The following is a 19,300-nucleotide window of genomic DNA, read 5'->3' as shown; positions in this document are numbered from 1 at the left end:
GGACTTGAACTTGAGTCAGTTGGCCCCAAAGTGGAATATCACTTGCTCACTCATCACTCATGCTCTCCCCAGAGTTTTCGTGGACTGAGGAGCGTGAACCTGATGAGGTACCCAGAAGGGGACCGACTGCCCCGATTTCTTCCTTCACAGCCCAGATGCTGTTTCTTTCAGGGATGGTAAAGTTGGCTCATCCTCCTTAGGCTTCATCATGGCCAAATCGGTGTGCAGCGGGAACCCCTGGCAAGGCCGGCTCAGCCATGAACTTGAGCGGTCAGTGAGGTCTGAATGGGGGCTCAAAGGATGATGTGTTGAGCCTCACTTGTGTTCTGAGGGAGCTCACCTTCTGTGTTGGGCTCCATGTTTGGCTGTGAATGTGCAGAATATTTTTAATGTGAAAAACCTGGCATCGTAAAATGTAGAATTGCAGGGTGGAGGGATGGCGCTAGTTGAGATCCCAGATTCATAAATTTAGCCTCTTGACAGCTCGGTTGTGCTTCCTGGAGTTCCGGGGGGTATGAAAGCCGACACCTTCCCATAGATCTCTGTAGCATTCGGCTGAATTGCTGTTGCTCTCAGAGCTATAACTTTGAATTGCTTGGTTTTGTTTTAAAAAACAAGCTGACAGCAATGTGGGCGTTGGCTTATTTGGAAAGCAGGGGACTGAAAAGGGATTTGGAAGACAGTACCCATCCTTGGCTTGATTCCTCTGGTGGTCTCCTGAAGAGGACTTACCAGGTTGGCACTACCCCACAGCTTGTGGACAGCTGTGGGCAATGGAGCCACGGACACAGGGCTCCACCGTGGGGTCACAGGCAGGGCTGGGCCTGGAGGGGGCCAGATTCCAACAGATGCTATTGAAACCCTGAGCCCCGCATCGCATCAGGGCTCCCTGCTCAGTGGGGAGCCTGCTTTTCCTTCTCCCTCTGCTGTTCCCCCTGCTTCTGCTCTCTCTCTGACAAATAAATAAGAACCTTTAAAAAAGAAATTAAAAAAATCAAAACCCTTCAAGCAGGATTTCTCCCCTTGACACTAGTGACGTTTGGGGCTAGATAGTTTTCTGGTCTAGGGGCTGTCCTGTGCACTGCGGGGTAGCCCCACCACTATGTAGTGACAGCTGTCTCCTGGCATTACAGATGTGCCAGGGGAGAGGACGTTCTGCATGTTGAGAACCCTTTTCTTAGGGAAAGGAGGGAAGAAGGGCCAATAACATCTTTGTGCGTGCCAGCCCCCTTCCCCCACCACCCCTGAAGACCTTTGTCCGCAGGGCTGGGATTTGAGTAAATAGTTCCCCAGACACAGAATTTCTAGTCACTTGATGAAAGTTACAACTATTAAGCGGGTTAATTCCAGAAAGATATCTTTGCTGGTTTGTACTGAGATGAGGCATTAGAAGACCAGAAATAGCTATTTTGGTTGGGGGGAGTTTTTCAAAGTTAGCAAATCGAGAGAGGTTCCAGGAGAGTTCTGTGACATTTTCAGGGGATGCATTTCTGAGCAGTGTCGATCTGGGACCACGTTTGTGGTTCTTGTGGGACTGGCCCTTGGGGAGCCTGGTGAGTGTCTGCTCTGGCATCTCTTCATGGGTGCAGTGGGTGGGACTAAGGGTGCTGGCTGGGCCCTGTGTGCCGCAGATGGGAGGAGATGGGCAGGGGGCCAGGTTCTGTCCTCAGGGCATCCCTTGCTCTCATCCCCTGTCCCCTCCCGTCTTCCCCCTCCTGGTTTCCACCTCCCACCCCCCCTCCTCTGGGCAGGCCAGTGCAGTCTGCAGGCAGGTGAATGAACAGACATCGAAATCAAACCATCAGGAGTAGATAATGGTGCTCAGGGCAGTGGTTTTCAAACTGTGCTCTTTTAGCAGCTGACATTACTTTTTCTTCAAACAATTCATGCAGAAACCGCATGTAAATAAAGTGGGTCAGAGCCACGTTTGAGGCCAGAGTGCAAGATGGGGACCCACAGTCCTCCATCCCTCACCTCCCCTCACCTCCCCTGGCTTCCGAGGAGAAGGCACTTTGCATTATACGTCTGACTGAAAGTAGGCTAATGCTTGGTTGGGTAACGATCTTTTCCTTTTTCTTTTTTTCCTGACTGGATCTATCTTTTTTTTTTTTTTTTCCTATTTTAGGTTAAAGTGGTTTTCAAAACCATAAACCAAGATGGAGATAATAATGCTGTTCCATTGCGGTTTAATTTTTCTTTCAATAGAGAGGCAGATTCAAGGGCTGGGAACAGATACACATACATACATAGAGAATATATGTATTCTAATATATTATGTACATAGTATATATAACATTACATATTATAGTAATATATAATATAGAATAATTATATAAGTAAATATATAATTAAATGTTATATATTTAGTATATATTTTGTATATTTATTATAAGATATATAAATAAAATATATAATATAAAGTATATTATACAGGGGCGCCTGGGTGGCTCAGTGGGTTAGGCCTCTGCCTTCGGCTCAGGTCATGATCCCAGGGTCCTGGGATCGAGCCCCACATCGGGCTCTCTGCTCAGTAGGGAGCCTGCTTCCTCCTCTCTCTCTGCCTGCCTCTCTGCCTACTTGTGATCTCTGTCTGTCAAATAAATAAATAAAATCTTTAAAAATATATATATATTATACATTATATTAATTATAACTAAATATATAGTAAAATAGAGAACAGAATTCCCCTCCCCTCCATGTAACAGTTGTCATGATTTTGGTCATATTTGCTTCACTTGTTTCCTTAAACTTATAACAGATGAGAATTTTAAACGACATTCACAATAACAAGGTCTGGGAATATTTTTACCCAATTCCCCTTACCCACCCCTCACACACCACTGCCCCCGTTTTCATATTGTGAACCGATGTTATTTGAATTTAATTTGTGAAACCTATGTGAGGGATACCAATTTGATTCAACATGCAAGCATTCTTCTTCTTCTTTTTTTTTTTACTTAAAAATTTAATTAGTTAACATATAACAACATGCAAGCATATTTATATCCATTTAGATTTCAGGAGCTTCTCAACCTGAGCAAAATGAAACATACAGAGGATAGCTCCTGCCCTGGGTTTTGTTAGAAAATAGGAGTTCTTAATTGGCCTCCCTGGAAAACTGAGGAAAATGAGTTCTGTGGCATCCTGCAAGGGCTGGGGGTGGGCAGGTAGCTGGTAAAGAAGAGATAAGGACATCTCAGAAGGTGAACTTGGGGACGCCTCAGTGGCTCAGTCAAGCTTCTGCCTTCAGCTCAGATCATGATCCTGTCCCGCGTCAGGCTCCCTGCTCCATGGGGTGTCTGCTTCTCCCTCTCCCACTCCCCCTGCTTGTGTTCCCTCTCTTACTGTCTCTCTCTCTTTCTCTCTCTCTCTGTGTCAAATAAATAAAATCTTCAAAAAAAAAAAAAAAAGGTGAACTTGGAGGTTTTGGGGAAAAAAAACCCACCCATTGTGTGCTGGTCCCGTTCTTGAGTTGGCAAAGTGTTGGTGCATGACCCCCCTGCAGACCTGGGATCCTGGGACCTCGGAAGCTGTGTCATGGGCCTCTCAGCTCTGGCATTGCGTGGGGCCGGCCCGCTGGGGGACAGCTCCCGTGGGAGCCAAGCTGTTAGACTGGTTTTTCACTACCTGCCTTGCAAAAGGAGGAGTGGAGCCAGTGAGCAAAGTTGAATTCCTTGTTTTCTTGGCGTTTGCTCTGCTGTTTTTACAAAATAGCAAATAAAAGGACCCAAGAATCTTACATTAGAAAAATAGCCCATTGGGGGCCCCAGTTTATCTGACACCTTGCCCAGTTCTTGTCCCACTTGCCCCCCCATCCTGAGTTTCAACTCTGTCTCTTCATTCATTCATCTGAAGAAAGACTGGGTTGTTTGCACTTTTGATAGAAGTATGCCTTATATCCATAGTCTTCCACACGGAACCATATAGAATGGTCCCTGCCCTACGATCATTTCGATGTTAGCTGTTTTTTTGAACTTAAGGACCACTCGAGGAGTGTGACATTGTACAGGTTTTATGCTTACTTGACTTTATCAACTTAGAGATTGGTTCATCGGTAGCTTGTTTTTAAAGATTCTATAGTAAATGTGTTTTCAGGACAGAAAACGTATTTTTGGAACCTTAGATTTAGGCTTGGAAATGCAAGCCAGGTGATTTTCTGCTAAGTTTAAATTTTAATAATGATTTTAATGGGTCTTCCTAACCAGGCAATAGCCTGATTCACCTAATGGAATAAATGGGATATAAATAAGTCTAAAAGAGCTTCCAGGGCCCAGTGACATGTAGAAACACGAGATTTGTTTTCAAATGAGTGTCCTGTGGAAACGGGCAAATACTCCTCTTGAATTTTGTGATTGCTTTCAAAATGAACTACATTTGTGAATTAACATCACGATCCCCAAAATACATGTTGACAAAAATGATAATGCCCAATTTCATATAGTGTCATTCACCTGTTACTTGCATGGCCCCGGGGAGAGGTGTGCAGACGACGGTGAGTTTCTGATCATTAAACTGACCGTGGGAAAGGTAGGGGTGGCATTTCAGTAATAGCTTTCTTCCCAGAATGAATTGCTTCTTCCCTCACTTTATGAATTACCAATAGAGGTTGGTAAATATTTTTGCAGTGTGGTTGCTTTTTAAAATTGAATCACAAGGCCCGTGCATACGTTGGTGGTGAGGTGGAGGGGAATATTTACAGTGGCCTATGAGTAATTTTTCCCCCCTTCTTTGGCAGGAAATAACTACATGTTTACCAGATTACTACAAATGGACTCAGTACCTCTTTATTAAACTCTATGAAGCTGGGCTGGCCTATCAGAAGGAGGTAAGTTAAAGTTACCTGCACTGTACAATATTTTTTAAATCTCAGTCTTATTAGAGCACGTCATGGTTAACCACGCTACAAACCCTGCACAGAAGCAGTAGAAATGAACCCTACCTCAAGTTCATGAATTCAGTCATGGCAGACCCAGAAAGTAACTACTGCCTGGCTGAGTTTGGTGCCTCCAGGACAGTCCCAGGGCTTCTGTCACCCTTGAATTCCACCACCAAGTGTGCCCATCCTGACATCAGGGAGGGAGCAGAGGAAGAGAGGAAGTTTCTCTAAGCCCAGGTCTGCTACCTCTGTCAGCTGTGCGCAGCCTGAGTAACTTTACTCCAGGAATCGTGTTTTCTCATCTACTAAATGGGTGGTACCATCTCCCTTGCATGGCCTGGAGGAAGATTTGAGATGCTATTGAAAGAACAGCTCTCACAGCGGTGCCTGGGTGGCTCAGTCGGTTAGGCATCTGCCTTCCGCTCCGGTCATGATCTTAGGGTCCTGGGATCGAGCCCCACATTGGGTTCTCTGCTCAGCGGGGTGTCTCCTTCTCCCTCTGCCACTGTGATCTCTCTTGCTCTCACTCTCTCTCAAATAAATAACATCTTTTAAAAAAAGAAAGAACAGCTATTGTAGTCCCTACATCTAGTGGTCTCCCAAGAAACGGGAAGTGCCTGTTTTGGCAAGGGCTCAGTAATGGTAAATAAGCCTTAGGTGGAGAGAGAGGAGGGAAGGAGTGTCATAGTGTGGCCAGGGTCTGCACTGTCGGGTGTAATAGCCACGAGCAGCATGTGGTTGTTGATATTTAAATTTAAAGTAATTCAGATGAAGTAATATGAATAACCCTGGTCCTCAGTTACACCAGCCCCGTTCATGTGCTAGTAAGCTAGCACTGGACAGTGCAGATATGGAACATTTCCATCATAACAGAATAGTGACCTGCCAGCAGCACTGGTCTAGAAAATTCAGAAGTGACAAGTAGAAAATCCATTGCACCTTTATGCTGAAGACATTCTCCTTTGACCAGTGGGATTTAAAGAATTACATTTGATTTTCTGTGGTGATATCACATGGCTTGGTCTTGCCATGAACAGACTTACATAGTCATTGTGTTTTAAGTTGAAAAATGTTTAGAATCGGGCGCCCAGGCGACTTAGTCCATTGCCTCAGTCGGTTGAGCTCAGGACCCTTGAGTTGATCCCAGGGTCCTGGGATCAAGCCTCGCATTAGGCTCCCAGCTCAGCGGGGAGTCTGCTTTTCCCTCTACCCCTCCCCGCCCCCCCTGCTTATTCTCTTTCTTTCTCTCAAATAAATAAACAATATCTTTAAAAGAAAATTATAATCACTGTGGAGACAAATGCAGAGGGCTCGATTTGAATTTCACAATAAAACCAAAATTTCACAAAAACCAAAAACCTTGACAACACAAAAATCATATGGCTGATCAAAATTAGAGGGTGAAATTGGGGAAGAAAAGAAGAAGTGTGAGGCGATCCCTTTACCTTTCATAACGACGCGGCAGAGATGAAGAACTAGAGGGGTACGTCTGTTTTGTTTTAATAGTTAGAAAGGTAGCCATTAAAGCTCAAGGTAAGAAAGACCCCAAAAACTAGAAGAGGGGTCAAGGGTGGAAGGAGTGCTGTATAATCAGGCTGAGTATCTCCTGTTCCATGGCAGAAGGTCGGTAAAACTGTCTAAAGGTAATATGCCAAAATCAAAGTGTGATTTACTAAAGTTACAGTGGTAAACACCAGGAGAACAGGCAGAAGCTGCTCCAGGTGGAGGCATATTTTAATAACCATTCCAGATTATTTATGCATGTTCTTTCTTGATACTACACCAAAACTCAGCAAGTGGTGGTTTTTCAAAGTTAGTTGCAGTAGTAAATCTGAAACATCAATGAACTTTCATACTCTGCTACATTGAAATGCATTGGTCTGTCTTACACTTTGAATGGATTTTTTTTTTTTTTTTTTTTTTACCCATGCCTCATCTTGTAACATCGTGCATTGGTCCCTTGGAAAATCCCCGTCTAGTGAGTTATGCAGATCTTCCAAATGTTGCCATATTTCATCTCAGAATACCATCAGAAGAATTTTTAAGTGGTGGGAAGCTGTGAAGTTCATGGTGGGCGGATGCAAGTTTTTAAAAATTCTGGTATTTTTTTTTCACTTCAAAGTTCAAATTTCATCAGTAACAACAGAAACCATCAGTTGTTTCCCTCAGAGCAGAGGACTCACATCGTTTACATGTTTGCCACGTTCCTGAGTCTCAATCACCGTAGTCGATCATTAGTCATTCTTTCACATAAAATCATAGTTACATGAAAAAACTAAAAATAAAAAAAGCTGGCCAATCCACTCACCACTCAGATAGTCCCATTTGTGCTTTCTCTCGAGACAACTGTCCCAGTACGGCAACACATAGGCCTGCGTCCCATTTCATCACAGAAAATACGACGAGGATGTGTGCTCAAGTGTTAAGATGTAAGCACACAAACACATCTTATTGCCTCATCAAGCACATTATCAGTGAAGCTGACCTTTTTTTCCCCCTTTCCCCCGGAGTGCACAGTGGTCAAGAATCCAGTGGCCCCCTTGTAGGGTCCGGCGCCACCGCCTTGCTTCATGCTGAGGGACGACGGTCTCACCCACCATCACTTTTGTACCCTCGGTGAACACAAGGAAAAAGGCCAACAACGTCTTATTATTATAATGAAGAGTTTTGACCTGCAGACCCCTTGAAAGGGCCTCAGGGAACCCCAGAGGTCACACTTTGAGAACCACTGGACAAAGTAATCAACACCTACCCCTGTGCCCTGCCCCCGTCTTTAAATTAAGAATATTAATATGTGGGTTATTTAAAATATATTGCTGTTGAGTTGATTTTATTTTTTCGGAGGAAGACCCGAGTCCCCATTAGCATTTGGGGGTGAATTAATTGAGAATTTTGTGGAACTGGAGCATACCGATGTCCCACTCCTGTAGACCTCCCTGGGTCAGTTTAATTTCTTAAAATGCCATAGCCGTGCCTGGGCCCAGAGACCCCTCAGGTGGGCAGTGGTGAGAGACCAGAACATCTGTCGAGTTCCTGCCCGTAGTAGACCTTTTTGTATTGTTAAAGTGTAGTTTCCAAAAGTTACAAACCTGGTTCCCGCCCAGATACAAAATGAACATGCATCAGAGGTTTTATCCAACTTATCGTTAGTGGGGAAACCAGTCATAGGTTAAGACTGGTTCAAATTGAGATTTTGAGAACGGAGATTTATAGAGTCAGAGGAACACTGAAATGAACCTGCTAATAGAGTCCAAGCCACCTAATGTCCTACTAGGCAGTAAGCCTAACTTTGGGAGCATCCTTCACTATGAAATAAATCACATGCATTTTCACTGGATGGGAGCTGTTGGCATTATTCTCAGACAGAAACCATTTGCACTGGGATGAGTTTTCTTTAAGTTAAGCTCTCCCCTTGCACCCGGGCTGGATTGTAAAACAACTTAAATCATAGTAAATAAAAAGTCAAACCAAGGTATCAGCCTCTAGAAAATCAGATCATCCCTGGGGGATATGGGCCTGCTAGACCACCCCAGCCTACATGGAAAGGATACTACTTCCTGGTCCCTTTTGTCTATTTCTGAGATCTGACTAATTTTTCTTAAAAGCATTATTCAGCAGTTTGAAGGAAAAGGGTAGGAAGGGAATGAGTGGAAAATTATCAACAGATTTTGGCGCTGATCTGGCGGCCCGACAGGCTCATTTCCAGAAGAGCAGCCCTGGCTCCAGTAATTATATCCAGAAGGGGCTTCCACACTGGCATCACCCATGGGTCCAGGCAGAGGGAGGGAGATAGCAGGAGCTATGTTATGTTTCCCAGGTGACAGGATGACCTCAGATCCAAGTGAGACATGAAAGCGGAGGGTGCCCTGCAGGTAAACCGCAGGGAAGGATAAACGGTTGGTGGAACAGTGTAAGCAGGTGTCTTGGGTTATCCAACGTTCCCTCGCCACAGTGGTGTGGTTACTGTTTATTTTCTATGCTTCTACCTCTCCCTCTGCCTACTCCTCCCCTGCTTGTGCTCTTTGCTCTCTCTCTCTCCCCCTCTCTGGCAAATAAATAAATCAATAAAATCTTCAAAAAAATTAAAATTTTATATGCATGAGATGTTGAAATGATGGGGCACATTGACTTAATAGCGTAAGCATTTCTGGCACGGAGCCCTTGCGTGTGCTGTGTAATATTCCTTCACTGGATTTTATTCTTTGTAGCTATTTATTTTCTGTTTCAATTGAATTTTTGAATACATTGAAGATTTATGGTAGTATTCCTATACATAGGACACTTGCTTCTCTGTCTCCACCCTTGGGTTTTTTCCCGGTACCTCTCACAGCACGTCAAAGATAGGAAACTGAACCTTGTCACCATTGGGTTGGATCCAAAGCCAATCACACGCGGCATCTTAGGAGCTAAGTAACTTTTTTAAAGACAGAAGGGATTCTGGGAGAGGGTCTCATGGCATGGACACAGCCTCCTGCTGGCTCCAGATGTCTCTCTCCTCCTCACCTCGCACCCCACCCCCAACTGCATCCCCTTGGGGAACACAATTCAGTTTCCTCCACTGACAGCTTCTCTCTTAGAAACAACTTGTATTCATTTCCTATTGTTGCTGCTGTAACAAATGACCACCAACGGGGTATTCTAAAAACAACACAAGTTGATCATCTTACAGTTCGGAGGTCAGAAGTCCATGAAATGGGTCTCCCTGGGATAAAAAGATGCCAGTAGGGCTGCCTTCCTTCTGGAGACTCTAGAGGAGAATGGGTTTGCTTGTCTTTTCCAGCTTCTGGAAACTGCCTGCTTTCCTTGACTTTTGACCCCACTTCCCTCTCCCACCCTCAATCTTCAAAGCCAGAGCCTAGGATCTTGCAGTTTCTCTGCTCTGTGCATCCACCGTCCCACCTCCTTCTGACTCCCCTGCCTCCCCCTTTCTCTTCGAAGAGTCTTTGACATGACTTTGGGCCCACCTGGATAATCCAGGCTGATCTCTCCAATCTGGAAATCCTTCATTTGATCATATCGTCCAAGACCCTTTCGCCATGTAGGGAACATATTCACCAGTTTCAGAGACCAGGATGTGGACATCTTTGGGGTGTGATTGTTCTGCCTGCCATAAGCCTCTTCTCCCTGATTCCCTGAGGATTAACCAGATCGGTGCTTTTGAAGAACCTGGTGTGCCTGGCACACAGTTGGTGCTCAATAAATGCCTGCCTGAGCATGCCCGTGGAGTTACCTGGAGGCGTGGTTCGTTGAAATTGGAAAAAAAACTCCTAAAGCTTCCTGGCTAATTCTAAGGCACCCCATCCACAGCCAGGTATTAGGGAAGAATAAGGTAGTTTATTCTCTGGATTTGATTTAGAAAGATAGTGGTTTTGTTGCTAGTTGTTGCCTGAATGGTGTTTGGTGTATTAATTTTTTTGGAGTCCGCCCAGCCGTGATCTTAAGAAAAAAATCCCAGGGGTGCCTGGGTGGCTCAGTGGGTTAAAGCCTCTGCCTTCAGATCAGGTCATGGTCGCAGGCTCCTGGGATCGAGCCCCGTATCGCCCCGCATCGGGGTCTCTGCTCAGCAGGGAGCCTGCTTCCTCCTCTCTCTCTGCCTGCTTCTGTGCTTACTTCTGATCTCCATCTGTCAAATAAATAAAATCTTAAAAAAAAAAAAAAGGAAAGAAAGAAAGAAATCCCAAATAGAAGGCAGAAGTGCACACTTGGTATGTTTGAAGATCTGCGTTAGCCCTGTGCAAGGTATTATATTTCATGTAGGTCTCCTTTTTTTTGGGTAGCTATTTCCAGATTGGCTTTAAAACATACAACGAATCAAAGTCAGTTGGTATTCCGCTCACACGGTTTATTGCGAAATACAAACTTTTGAAATTAACATCAGGAAGTTAACTGACTCTAGAAAGACTGCAGGTAACATTCTCTGCGAAGCAATTTAAGCCAAAAATAACCCACCTATTAATAATGCCTTTCCTCTAACAGCATTGTCATAACTTTTTTTGAAATAGGAGATAGCCTTAACCCTTAAATTCAGTTCTGGCATAAGCTGTCTAAATGAACTTACATTTGGGGAGAGTATTTTAGCAAAGCATTACCAAACATAGCTGGAGTGTGGAAGTCTTTTGTCCGTGACTAGCGCCGTCCATCAAAATGCTCGTTTCCTTTGCAAACGGCATCTCTTCTTGCTCTCACGAAACAAAAAATATTTTCAGCCAAAACTATGGCTATAAAGACGTACACTTGGCAGAACTTTAATTTCACCACTCTGGTTTTAAAAAAAAAACCAAAATGACGGAGAGGTAGTTCATGGGGAGGGTGCCGTGTTATGCTTGAGCATTGGGAATTGTGGAAGCCACCCAATCTGTGAGTTTGCCTTTGGGCTCCTGCAGGATTTCAGAGACAGCTGGGGACGGAGCTAATGCGCTCACCCCAGTGAGCCAGGTTTGCAGCATCCGGGAGCAGGGAGCGGGCAGGGACCACACAGGGTGCGCACACCCGCAGCCTCTCCCTCTCTTCCCCCTGGTGGCGACGGAAGGCAGTAGCAGTAAATAACCGGTCGCCTTGGAAACCCTCCCCTTCGGACTCAAGTCTAAACTCAAGCCCATCCAGGGTGGAAGGGAACAAGATGGATTTTGAGAGTTTGATTTTTTTAATAAGGTCTATGTGGTGTCCTTAATGAGGCATGGTTGTGTCGGGAAAATAGCTAGTGGACCTTAAGAAAATCAGTACCCTAAAGCATCCTTCTGGAACCCGCAGCTGCCTCACAGAATACTCAGGAAATTGTAGGAGAGCCTGAGGAGATAGCAGCAAGGAAAACGATGGAGAGTAGCCCGAGGCCTGAGGAGGGAGGCGTTGGCCAGGAGACGAGAGCATGGCAATGGAAGGTGTGATCTAGAAGGGACCGGTGCCCTATATGAAGGATGGGGCCCAGGGAAGGAAGGGGAAGGAAGACTCACATGAAAGGGGAGGCTGAGATGAAGCAGGAGGTCTGGAACAGGAGGCTCACTGGGCCAGTCGGTGCCACACAGCTGCTGTGTCACAGAGAGAATTGATAAATGAGAATTCGAGAGGAAAACACCCTGAGAATCCCCAGTGGTGCCCGTAGTCGCCCACACCTCTGAGAACCTGCAGTCCAAGAAGGGAAGCGGGAAGGGGGCAGAAATGATGGGACACCCACCTCGTGGCCATGGCTGATTGAGGTTTATGAGTGTGTCACGGGGCGCATTTCTGAAAGGCTTTCTGAAAGCATCCCACGAATCACTCAAAACAAACAAAAAATACAGATGTTGGTATTTAACCCTTGATCCACTGGGGAAATTCTCTTATTTGGAACAGCTCCTTCTGTGATGTTGCCAGATAACTTATGTGAGTGAAGCAGTGGGCAGTACCTCATGGAGTTCTGTGTGTTTGCAGGTGTTTTCATGGTTTCATGGATCGATTTAATCAGTGATTAATGGTTGGTTTCGAAATACCAACACAGGCTGTGTTTTACCAATGAGCCTAGTTTACTGTAAGGGAGCACGGAGGTGGCTCTAGTAGGTGTTGGCAAACAAAGGTCAATCAGGAAACGAAAAGACGTGACCATAGTCAGTACGTTGTCCAGAAACGATATTAAAAGTAGCAAGACTGTGCTTGAGTAGGAGTCAGAGTGTCTGTCAAAGTCAGTGTTCAAGACGTAAAAATCCAGGAACGCCGGATAAGAGAAGACCCTGGTTTCAAGGGAGGTTGCATGGTAGAGACTTTCATAAGAATGGAGACCTGAGAAAAGGGATTTGGGAAGCAGGTCCTGGGGGCCTCACGAGGCTGCACATGCTACATAGCCAGAACCTCAGTGGCCCTGTATTTGGCACACCCCCTGGATTAACCCCTGCAGAGAGGCTGTACTTGAACCCAGCAGGTCTGGGGATGGGCTGGATTGTAGTCCTGGGAAGAAAAGCCAGTGGTTTCTCCCAGCTGATATATCTTTGGTTTGAGATGCTATTTCCTTTGGTCTTTTCTCTCCCCCACCAAGACTTTCGGTGGGGGTGGGGGGTGCAAAATTGGTTTTGTGTTTTGCTTTTATTTGTCTTTCATTCAATGCCAGGATTTTATTATAACGTATAAACCTCTTTGGAGCACAGCGACCTCATTGTATTTTGTAACCTGGAACCTGCGAGATGCCAGGCTGTGCTGGAAATGTTGATAAGAAAATAAAGTCCTATTTGTTTTTGTAATCTGAAGTGCTGTTTGTTTCTCGCATATCCTCAAAGGTCTGTCTGTCGTCCGTCCGTCTGTCTTTCTTTCTTTCTTCCTTCCTTCCTTTCTTTCTTTCTCCTCTATTTTATACAGTTTTAGTTGTACATCTTTTTTGGGGGGATGGGGGCTCTTGAAAGACCTGTCAGTGTTCCTAAATAATACTTGGCCCTTTCATTTTCTCTTTTATTCTTTCTTTTTTTTTTTTTAAGATTTTATTTATTTATTTGACACAGAGAGAGAGAGATCACAAGCAGGCAGAGAGGCCGGCAGAGAGAGAGGGGAAGCGGGCCCCCTGCTGAGCAGAGAGTCTCATGCAGGACTCGATCCCAGGACCCTGAGACCATGACCTGAGCCGAAGGCAGAGGCTTAACCCACTTAACCCAGGCGTGCCTATTTTATTTTTTTAAAAGATTTATCTATTTAAGAGAGGGGGGAAAATAACGAGTGGGGGAGGGGCAGAGGGAGTTCTATGAACTCCACAAGTTCTCATGTACACTCCCCGCTGACTTCAAAGCCCTATCCTGAGATCATGACCTGAGCCTAAACCAAGAGTCAACGCTCAACCAGCTGAGCCACCTAGACCCCCTTATCTTTTCATTTGAAGTGGTACCCCTCCCTGTAACCCTTAATCCAGACAATGATAGTAGAGGAGTGAGTCATCCTTAGTTTATTAACCTGACGTTTTTAGATTTGGAGAGAGATTAGAGCTAGAGAAAGAGAGCGAACTCAAGCAGGGGGAGCACAGGCAGAGGGAGAGGGAGAAGCAGGCTCCCTGCTGAGCAAGGAGTTCGATGTGGGACTCAATCCCAGAACCCTGGGATCCTGACCAGAGCTGAAGGCAGCTGCCCAACCCACCGAGCCACCCAGGTGCCCCACATCTAGGATACATTTGTCTTAGATTTTGTCTCTCTGTATTTATGGATTCAAGGTTTTCAGGGACTGTGGAATAAGAGGGAAAAGATCATTCAGTGCAAACCTCACCCACCCCTTGCCCCACCTCTGTGCTTTGCAGGCTTCTGTTTTTCAGTGGCTACACTAGGTTTTAGTTGTAAAACTAACCCACAGATGGGTTAGTCTGTCTTCCACTCCTAGTTTTTAGATGTGTCTCTAGATCAGTCATGGTCTCGGCAGGAAATAAAGAACACACCCGAAAGCAGTTACTGAAGAAAATGTGATGAAAAGACTGATTCTGTACAGAGTTTAGGGAAACCCACAAGCAGTGGTCAGGCACCTGGCACTGGCCACAGAAGGAGGCCTTTGCCAGCCTAGTCTGAAGGAACCATTGTTGGAACTGGGAGAAGCGGAAGCAGAGGCCTGTGTGATAGAGGCTGCGTTGCCTTTGGGACCACCAGACACCACCTGACCAGGAGGATGCCAGGGTGCCTCTCACCGTTAAGTGCAGGAGTAGGGCAGGTGGCCGGGTGAGCACAGGTGTAGAGATCAGCTTCTTGAGGTGCAGACCCGGGTGGAAAGAGGATTTGGACGGGCACATGGGGGGAGGGGCAGAGGGAGAGAGAGAATCTTCAAGCAGATTCTCCGCTGAGCACAGAGCTCAACCTGGGGCTTGATCCCATGACCCCAAGATAAGGACGTGAGCTGAAATAAAGATTCGGCCACTCAACTGACTGAGCCACCCAGGTGCCTCTTATTTAAAAAATTCTTCTAGAAATAGCGAGTATCAAGTTAGAATATTTCAGTGCCTGGACATATCTTCTTTGGATTCATTGTATTCATTTGTATTCATTGACACCTTTGTTCTAAGTTTTACCTTAATGTCATAGAATGAACATCAACAGCAAACCTACTTTTTTCAGTGACAACAGAAATGAATGAGAATTCTGCACAGAAGCTTCATGATGGTTAAGACCATTATGGTTCAGTCAGTCGGACGCATCCATGGGGCTAGATTTCAGAGTATTGCTGCCTTTCGGGGACAGATACTGATTTGGGAGAAGTCACCACAGAAGTTTCTGGCATGCTGGGAATGTTCCATACCTTGATAATGAGCAATGATAAAAACTCGTTCAATCGTACACTTCTGATTGATCCACGTTACTCTCTGTATGTTCTACCTTAATTTAAAAGGAGTTTTTAGGGGCTCCTGGGTGGCTCAGTCGATTAAGCTTCCGACTCTTGATTTGCTGACCTTTCAACACACTCAGTGATCTTGCGGTGGTGAGATCGAGCCCCTTGTCGCGCTCCACGCTCAACTGGGAGTCTGCTTGAGATCCTGCCTCTGCAGAATCCTCTGCCTCCCTACCCCCACACTCATGCACTCTCTCTCTCTCTCTCTCAAATCAATCAGTCAATCTTAAAAAACAAAACAAAAACAGCAGTTTTTACAAGGGGCAAAAATTTTTATAGTTTCGAGAGACTTGAGTTCCTGCCCATACTCTCATTTCCTGACTGTGTGACCTTAGACAAGTTATCTAATATATTCCTCAACTTCCCCATCTGTAACATTGGGGTAGTAATATTCTTACCTCCACTGTCTGGCCGATGAACTCACAAGCGTGGGTAGCGTGCTACATGAGGGGCAAGTCTTTTGCTAACACCACAAGGCTCTCTGGCCCCAGGAGTAAGTCTGATAGTAATTCTTGCTACAAGTAATAGTAATAATATAATATTCTTATCTCTTCAGAAGGGCCAACCTTAGCACAGCATCTGATGTGTGGTAATCACTCGATACATGTTAGCTATTTATATTCAAATAAATATATTTGTTTTCACTAAAATAACCTGATTCTGCTAAGTTTCAGGTACCATTTTTTTTTCTTTTCCTCTAGTTACTAAAATCCCTAATCCTGCAGGTTCATCCTCTCACACCAGAAGATACCAAACTTATTTAGGCATGTGCTCACGGGCTCCCTCCCAATCCTGCTCAAAGGTGAAAACGCGGAGGTAGTTCTTGTATTCTGGTTTTTTGTTGTTGTTGTTCAACAACGTGCTGGTGGTTTCCTTCCCGGCGGTCCTCCCAAGGAGATGCGCTCAAGTCTCAGGGCAGATATCCTGCTCTTGCTGACTCGCACACATGCAAGGAGCCTCAAGGTGACCCTATTCTGTACGCTCACCAGACTGCATCATTTTGTTCTATGAACTTTAACAGGCCTTGGTTAACTGGGACCCAGTGGACCAAACGGTGCTTGCCAACGAGCAGGTGGATGAACACGGCTGTTCGTGGCGTTCTGGAGCAAAGGTGGAGCAGAAGTACCTCCGACAGTGGTTTATTAAGACAACTGCTTATGCAAAGGTGAGTGTCCGCCCGGTGGTCCCCCCTCCCCAATAATGCTGTCTGTGCTGGGAGGCAACACCAAGGTCTTCTGGGTATTGGTGAGCCTCCTGATGGGAATAAATTCTACGAAGGGCTCTTGGAGCCATGGGTGTGTAGACTGGGAGCACGTGAGCCTCAGGGTCACTCACGGCGAGGGTGATGGGTTTGGGTGTTTTAGAGGTAAGTCAAGAATGGCACCTGGGGGTCATTGTTGGACGTTGCTTGCTGACCTTCCAACACACTCAGTCATTATGCTGCCATAGAGGCCAAACAATGTTCAGTTTTATTTGCAGTTATATCAGCAATAAAGCTAGAAAGGAAAAATATATTTTCCTCTGTATAGTACTAGGAAAACCTCCAGCAAGAGAGTAGGACATTTCAGAGGGTCCAGAGAAGGCTATCTAAAAGGAGTGAAGAGGGGCACCTCGGTGGCTTAGTCTGTTAAGCCTCTGCCTTTAGCTCAGGTCATGATCTTAGGGTTCTGAGATCGAGCCCCGCATCGGGCTCCTTGCTCAGTGGGGAGTCTGCTTCTCCCTCTCCCAGTGCCCCCCCACTTGTGTGCGTGCTCTATCTTAAATAAACAAATAAATAAAATCTTATTAAAAAATAAAATAAAATATGGAGCGCCTGGGTGGCTCAGTGGGTTAAAGACTGGGTCATGATCTCGGGGTCCTGGGATCAAGCTCCGCATTGGGCTCTCTGCTCGGCGGGGAGCCTGCTTCCTCTCTCTCTCTCTCTCTCTCTCTGCCTGTGTCTCTGCCTACTTGTGATCTCTGTCTGTCAAATAAATAAAAAATAAAATCTTCAAAAAAATAAAATAAATAAAATAGAATAGAAGGAGTGACAGGTTGGTCTGTCTCCATGGAGGAAGACCAGAGTGAAAAGGAACTAAACCAGGATCCAAAGCTCTGATTCTAATTCTTTTGTCCCGATTAATAGTGTAAACTGGGATGAGTCAGGAGGCTCATTTTTCTCATCAGTAAAAGGAGAGGGTGGGACCAAGTGGTTCTTAAGGTAGCTTCTGGCTCTTTCTGTGTTCAGGGATTGAAGGCAAAGCCAGCCGTTGAAAGAGGGGGCTTGCTTATTAAATCACCAATAGCCTGAGCAGCAGAATGCCTTCTGGATATGCCAGAACCACTCTCTGCCAAATGTCCTCCGGGCTTACCAAGTTTTGGGGTATGAAATTGAGGGACGTGGCTGGAGCCAACCAGGGACACTTCCCATGGCAGTTTGATGAGCCCCATAGTTTTTCACTTAGGAGTGGACATAAACAGGACATGAGAGGATAAGGACATCTTGAAAGGCCAGTGACCTCGGGGGTAGTTCTCCCCCCACAGCAGTCACCGTAAGGATAGTTAAACCCAGCCGTAGTAGCCCCTGGGGTGCTCTGTCGGAGAGACGGTAGTCTGCTGAAAATGGACTTTGGGTCCGATCCAACACTGTACTTCTTATATGCCAAGAAAGCACAAAGTTATAAATAACCACTGATCACGACAAAACTTGACTGAATTAGAACCGCCACACAGCAGCTCACAATACCAGTGCCATATGGGTATATGACCTCCAGTTTTCTCACTCAAAAGACAGGTCTTCAATGAGGCACTTTTCCCATGATAACTTCCTCAGAATGTAGCAGAGGAGAGGATATGGATTTGGAACGTGTTACCACAGTGCCTTGCTCCCTTGAAGCACACGGTTGCATTGAGAGACTGATTGAGAAAAATGAAGCTGAAGACACTGTTCCCGTAACATCCCAGGCAGTGGGAGCCCCAATCTGCTGACAGTTGGGGTCCATTGCATTACTGGTTGGGGGGGAAGCCAGGTCACCCCCAGATGACTCTGTAATAGGCATTGTGGGAAAGGCCATGTCATTAGCTCTTTCTTTTTTTTTTTTTTTACCTCTGCCTCCAGTTGGAGATGTTATAACCTAACTGAGGGACATTATTCTTTAAATTGTCAGCTGTGAATTTTCAGCTGTTCAGCAGAAATTGTTAGTTACCATGGTGATTCCCCTGGTTCCTGCTGAACTCCTGTGCAGATTTATTGAAAAAGCTGTCTTTGGAGGTCAGCACTTGGTTTGCCCTGAAAATCAAGAGAAGAGAGAGTGGTGTGGGAGTGGTGGGGTGAGCAGAAATCTACATTCACTGCAGGTCCTCGGCCGAGGGCTGCACAGGCACAAAAGCAAGACTCCAGAAGGCCTAACAGAACATGATCATAAGGAGACTGAGAGGAGATCAGATTCCAGAGGACTGCAGAGTGCTCAGAGATCTTGGAGTTAGGGCCCAGCCAGAAGTATACAGTTGAGACCCCCAAAAGGCCATATGTTAGAAGTGTGGATGACACCCGAGGACCAAAGACAAAATCAAAATACCCAGCTTAATAAAAAGTAAAAATAAACCCGACGGTTTTGAAAGGAACTTTCGGAACCAAACGTAGCACTTTTAAAGGGAGACGACATCATCCAGACTCTACATGGCTGGTTTTTATGCATATGCCCCACATACAATAAAAGAAGTACTAGACTTGCGAAAAATTGGGAAATTGTGGCCGGTAATCAAGAGAAGATAAGGGAGAGGGGGCAGCCCTTGAGCCCAGTCGAACTAGATCCTGAGATGACCCAGATGTTAGAATTAGGAGGTAAAGCCAAAGACATCAGTTCTATAAATGGTCTGGGACTTAAAGGAAAAAATGGTCATGATGAGTGAACAGATGGTGAATCTCAGAAGAGAGAAGGAAACTATTAAAAAAAAAGAAGAAGAAGAAGAACTGGAAATCTAGAACAGAAAACTACAATATCTGAAATAGAAAATCACTGTTTGGGCTGCAAAGTGATGAGAAGAGTTGAGGAAGGCCATAAAGTTGGAGGGGAGCACCTTCGTCTAGGGGCTGTCGTGTGTGGTGGCCCCAAAATAGAAATGTATATG

General features: G+C 45.5%; 1 protein-coding gene across 3 annotated transcripts in view; it reads left to right on the top strand.

Annotated features, from left to right (window-relative positions):
* LARS2 (leucyl-tRNA synthetase 2, mitochondrial) overlaps nt 1-19,300 on the top strand; it is a 151,527-nt gene that overhangs the window by 47,948 nt on the left and 84,279 nt on the right. For all 3 annotated transcript variants that reach the window (XM_047695976.1, XM_047695984.1, XM_047695991.1), the window contains exons 6-7: nt 4,736-4,825; nt 16,212-16,355. In XM_047695976.1, the coding sequence (XP_047551932.1) occupies nt 4,736-4,825; nt 16,212-16,355 (234 nt within the window). The remainder of the gene's footprint in view (nt 1-4,735; nt 4,826-16,211; nt 16,356-19,300) is intronic.

This window comes from Lutra lutra, chromosome 1, assembly GCF_902655055.1.
Source record: "Lutra lutra chromosome 1, mLutLut1.2, whole genome shotgun sequence".
In the NCBI taxonomy this organism is placed as follows: domain Eukaryota; kingdom Metazoa; phylum Chordata; class Mammalia; order Carnivora; family Mustelidae; genus Lutra; species Lutra lutra.
The sequence above is the reverse complement of the archived record's forward strand: the minus strand, read 5'-3'. Positions and strand labels throughout refer to the sequence as shown.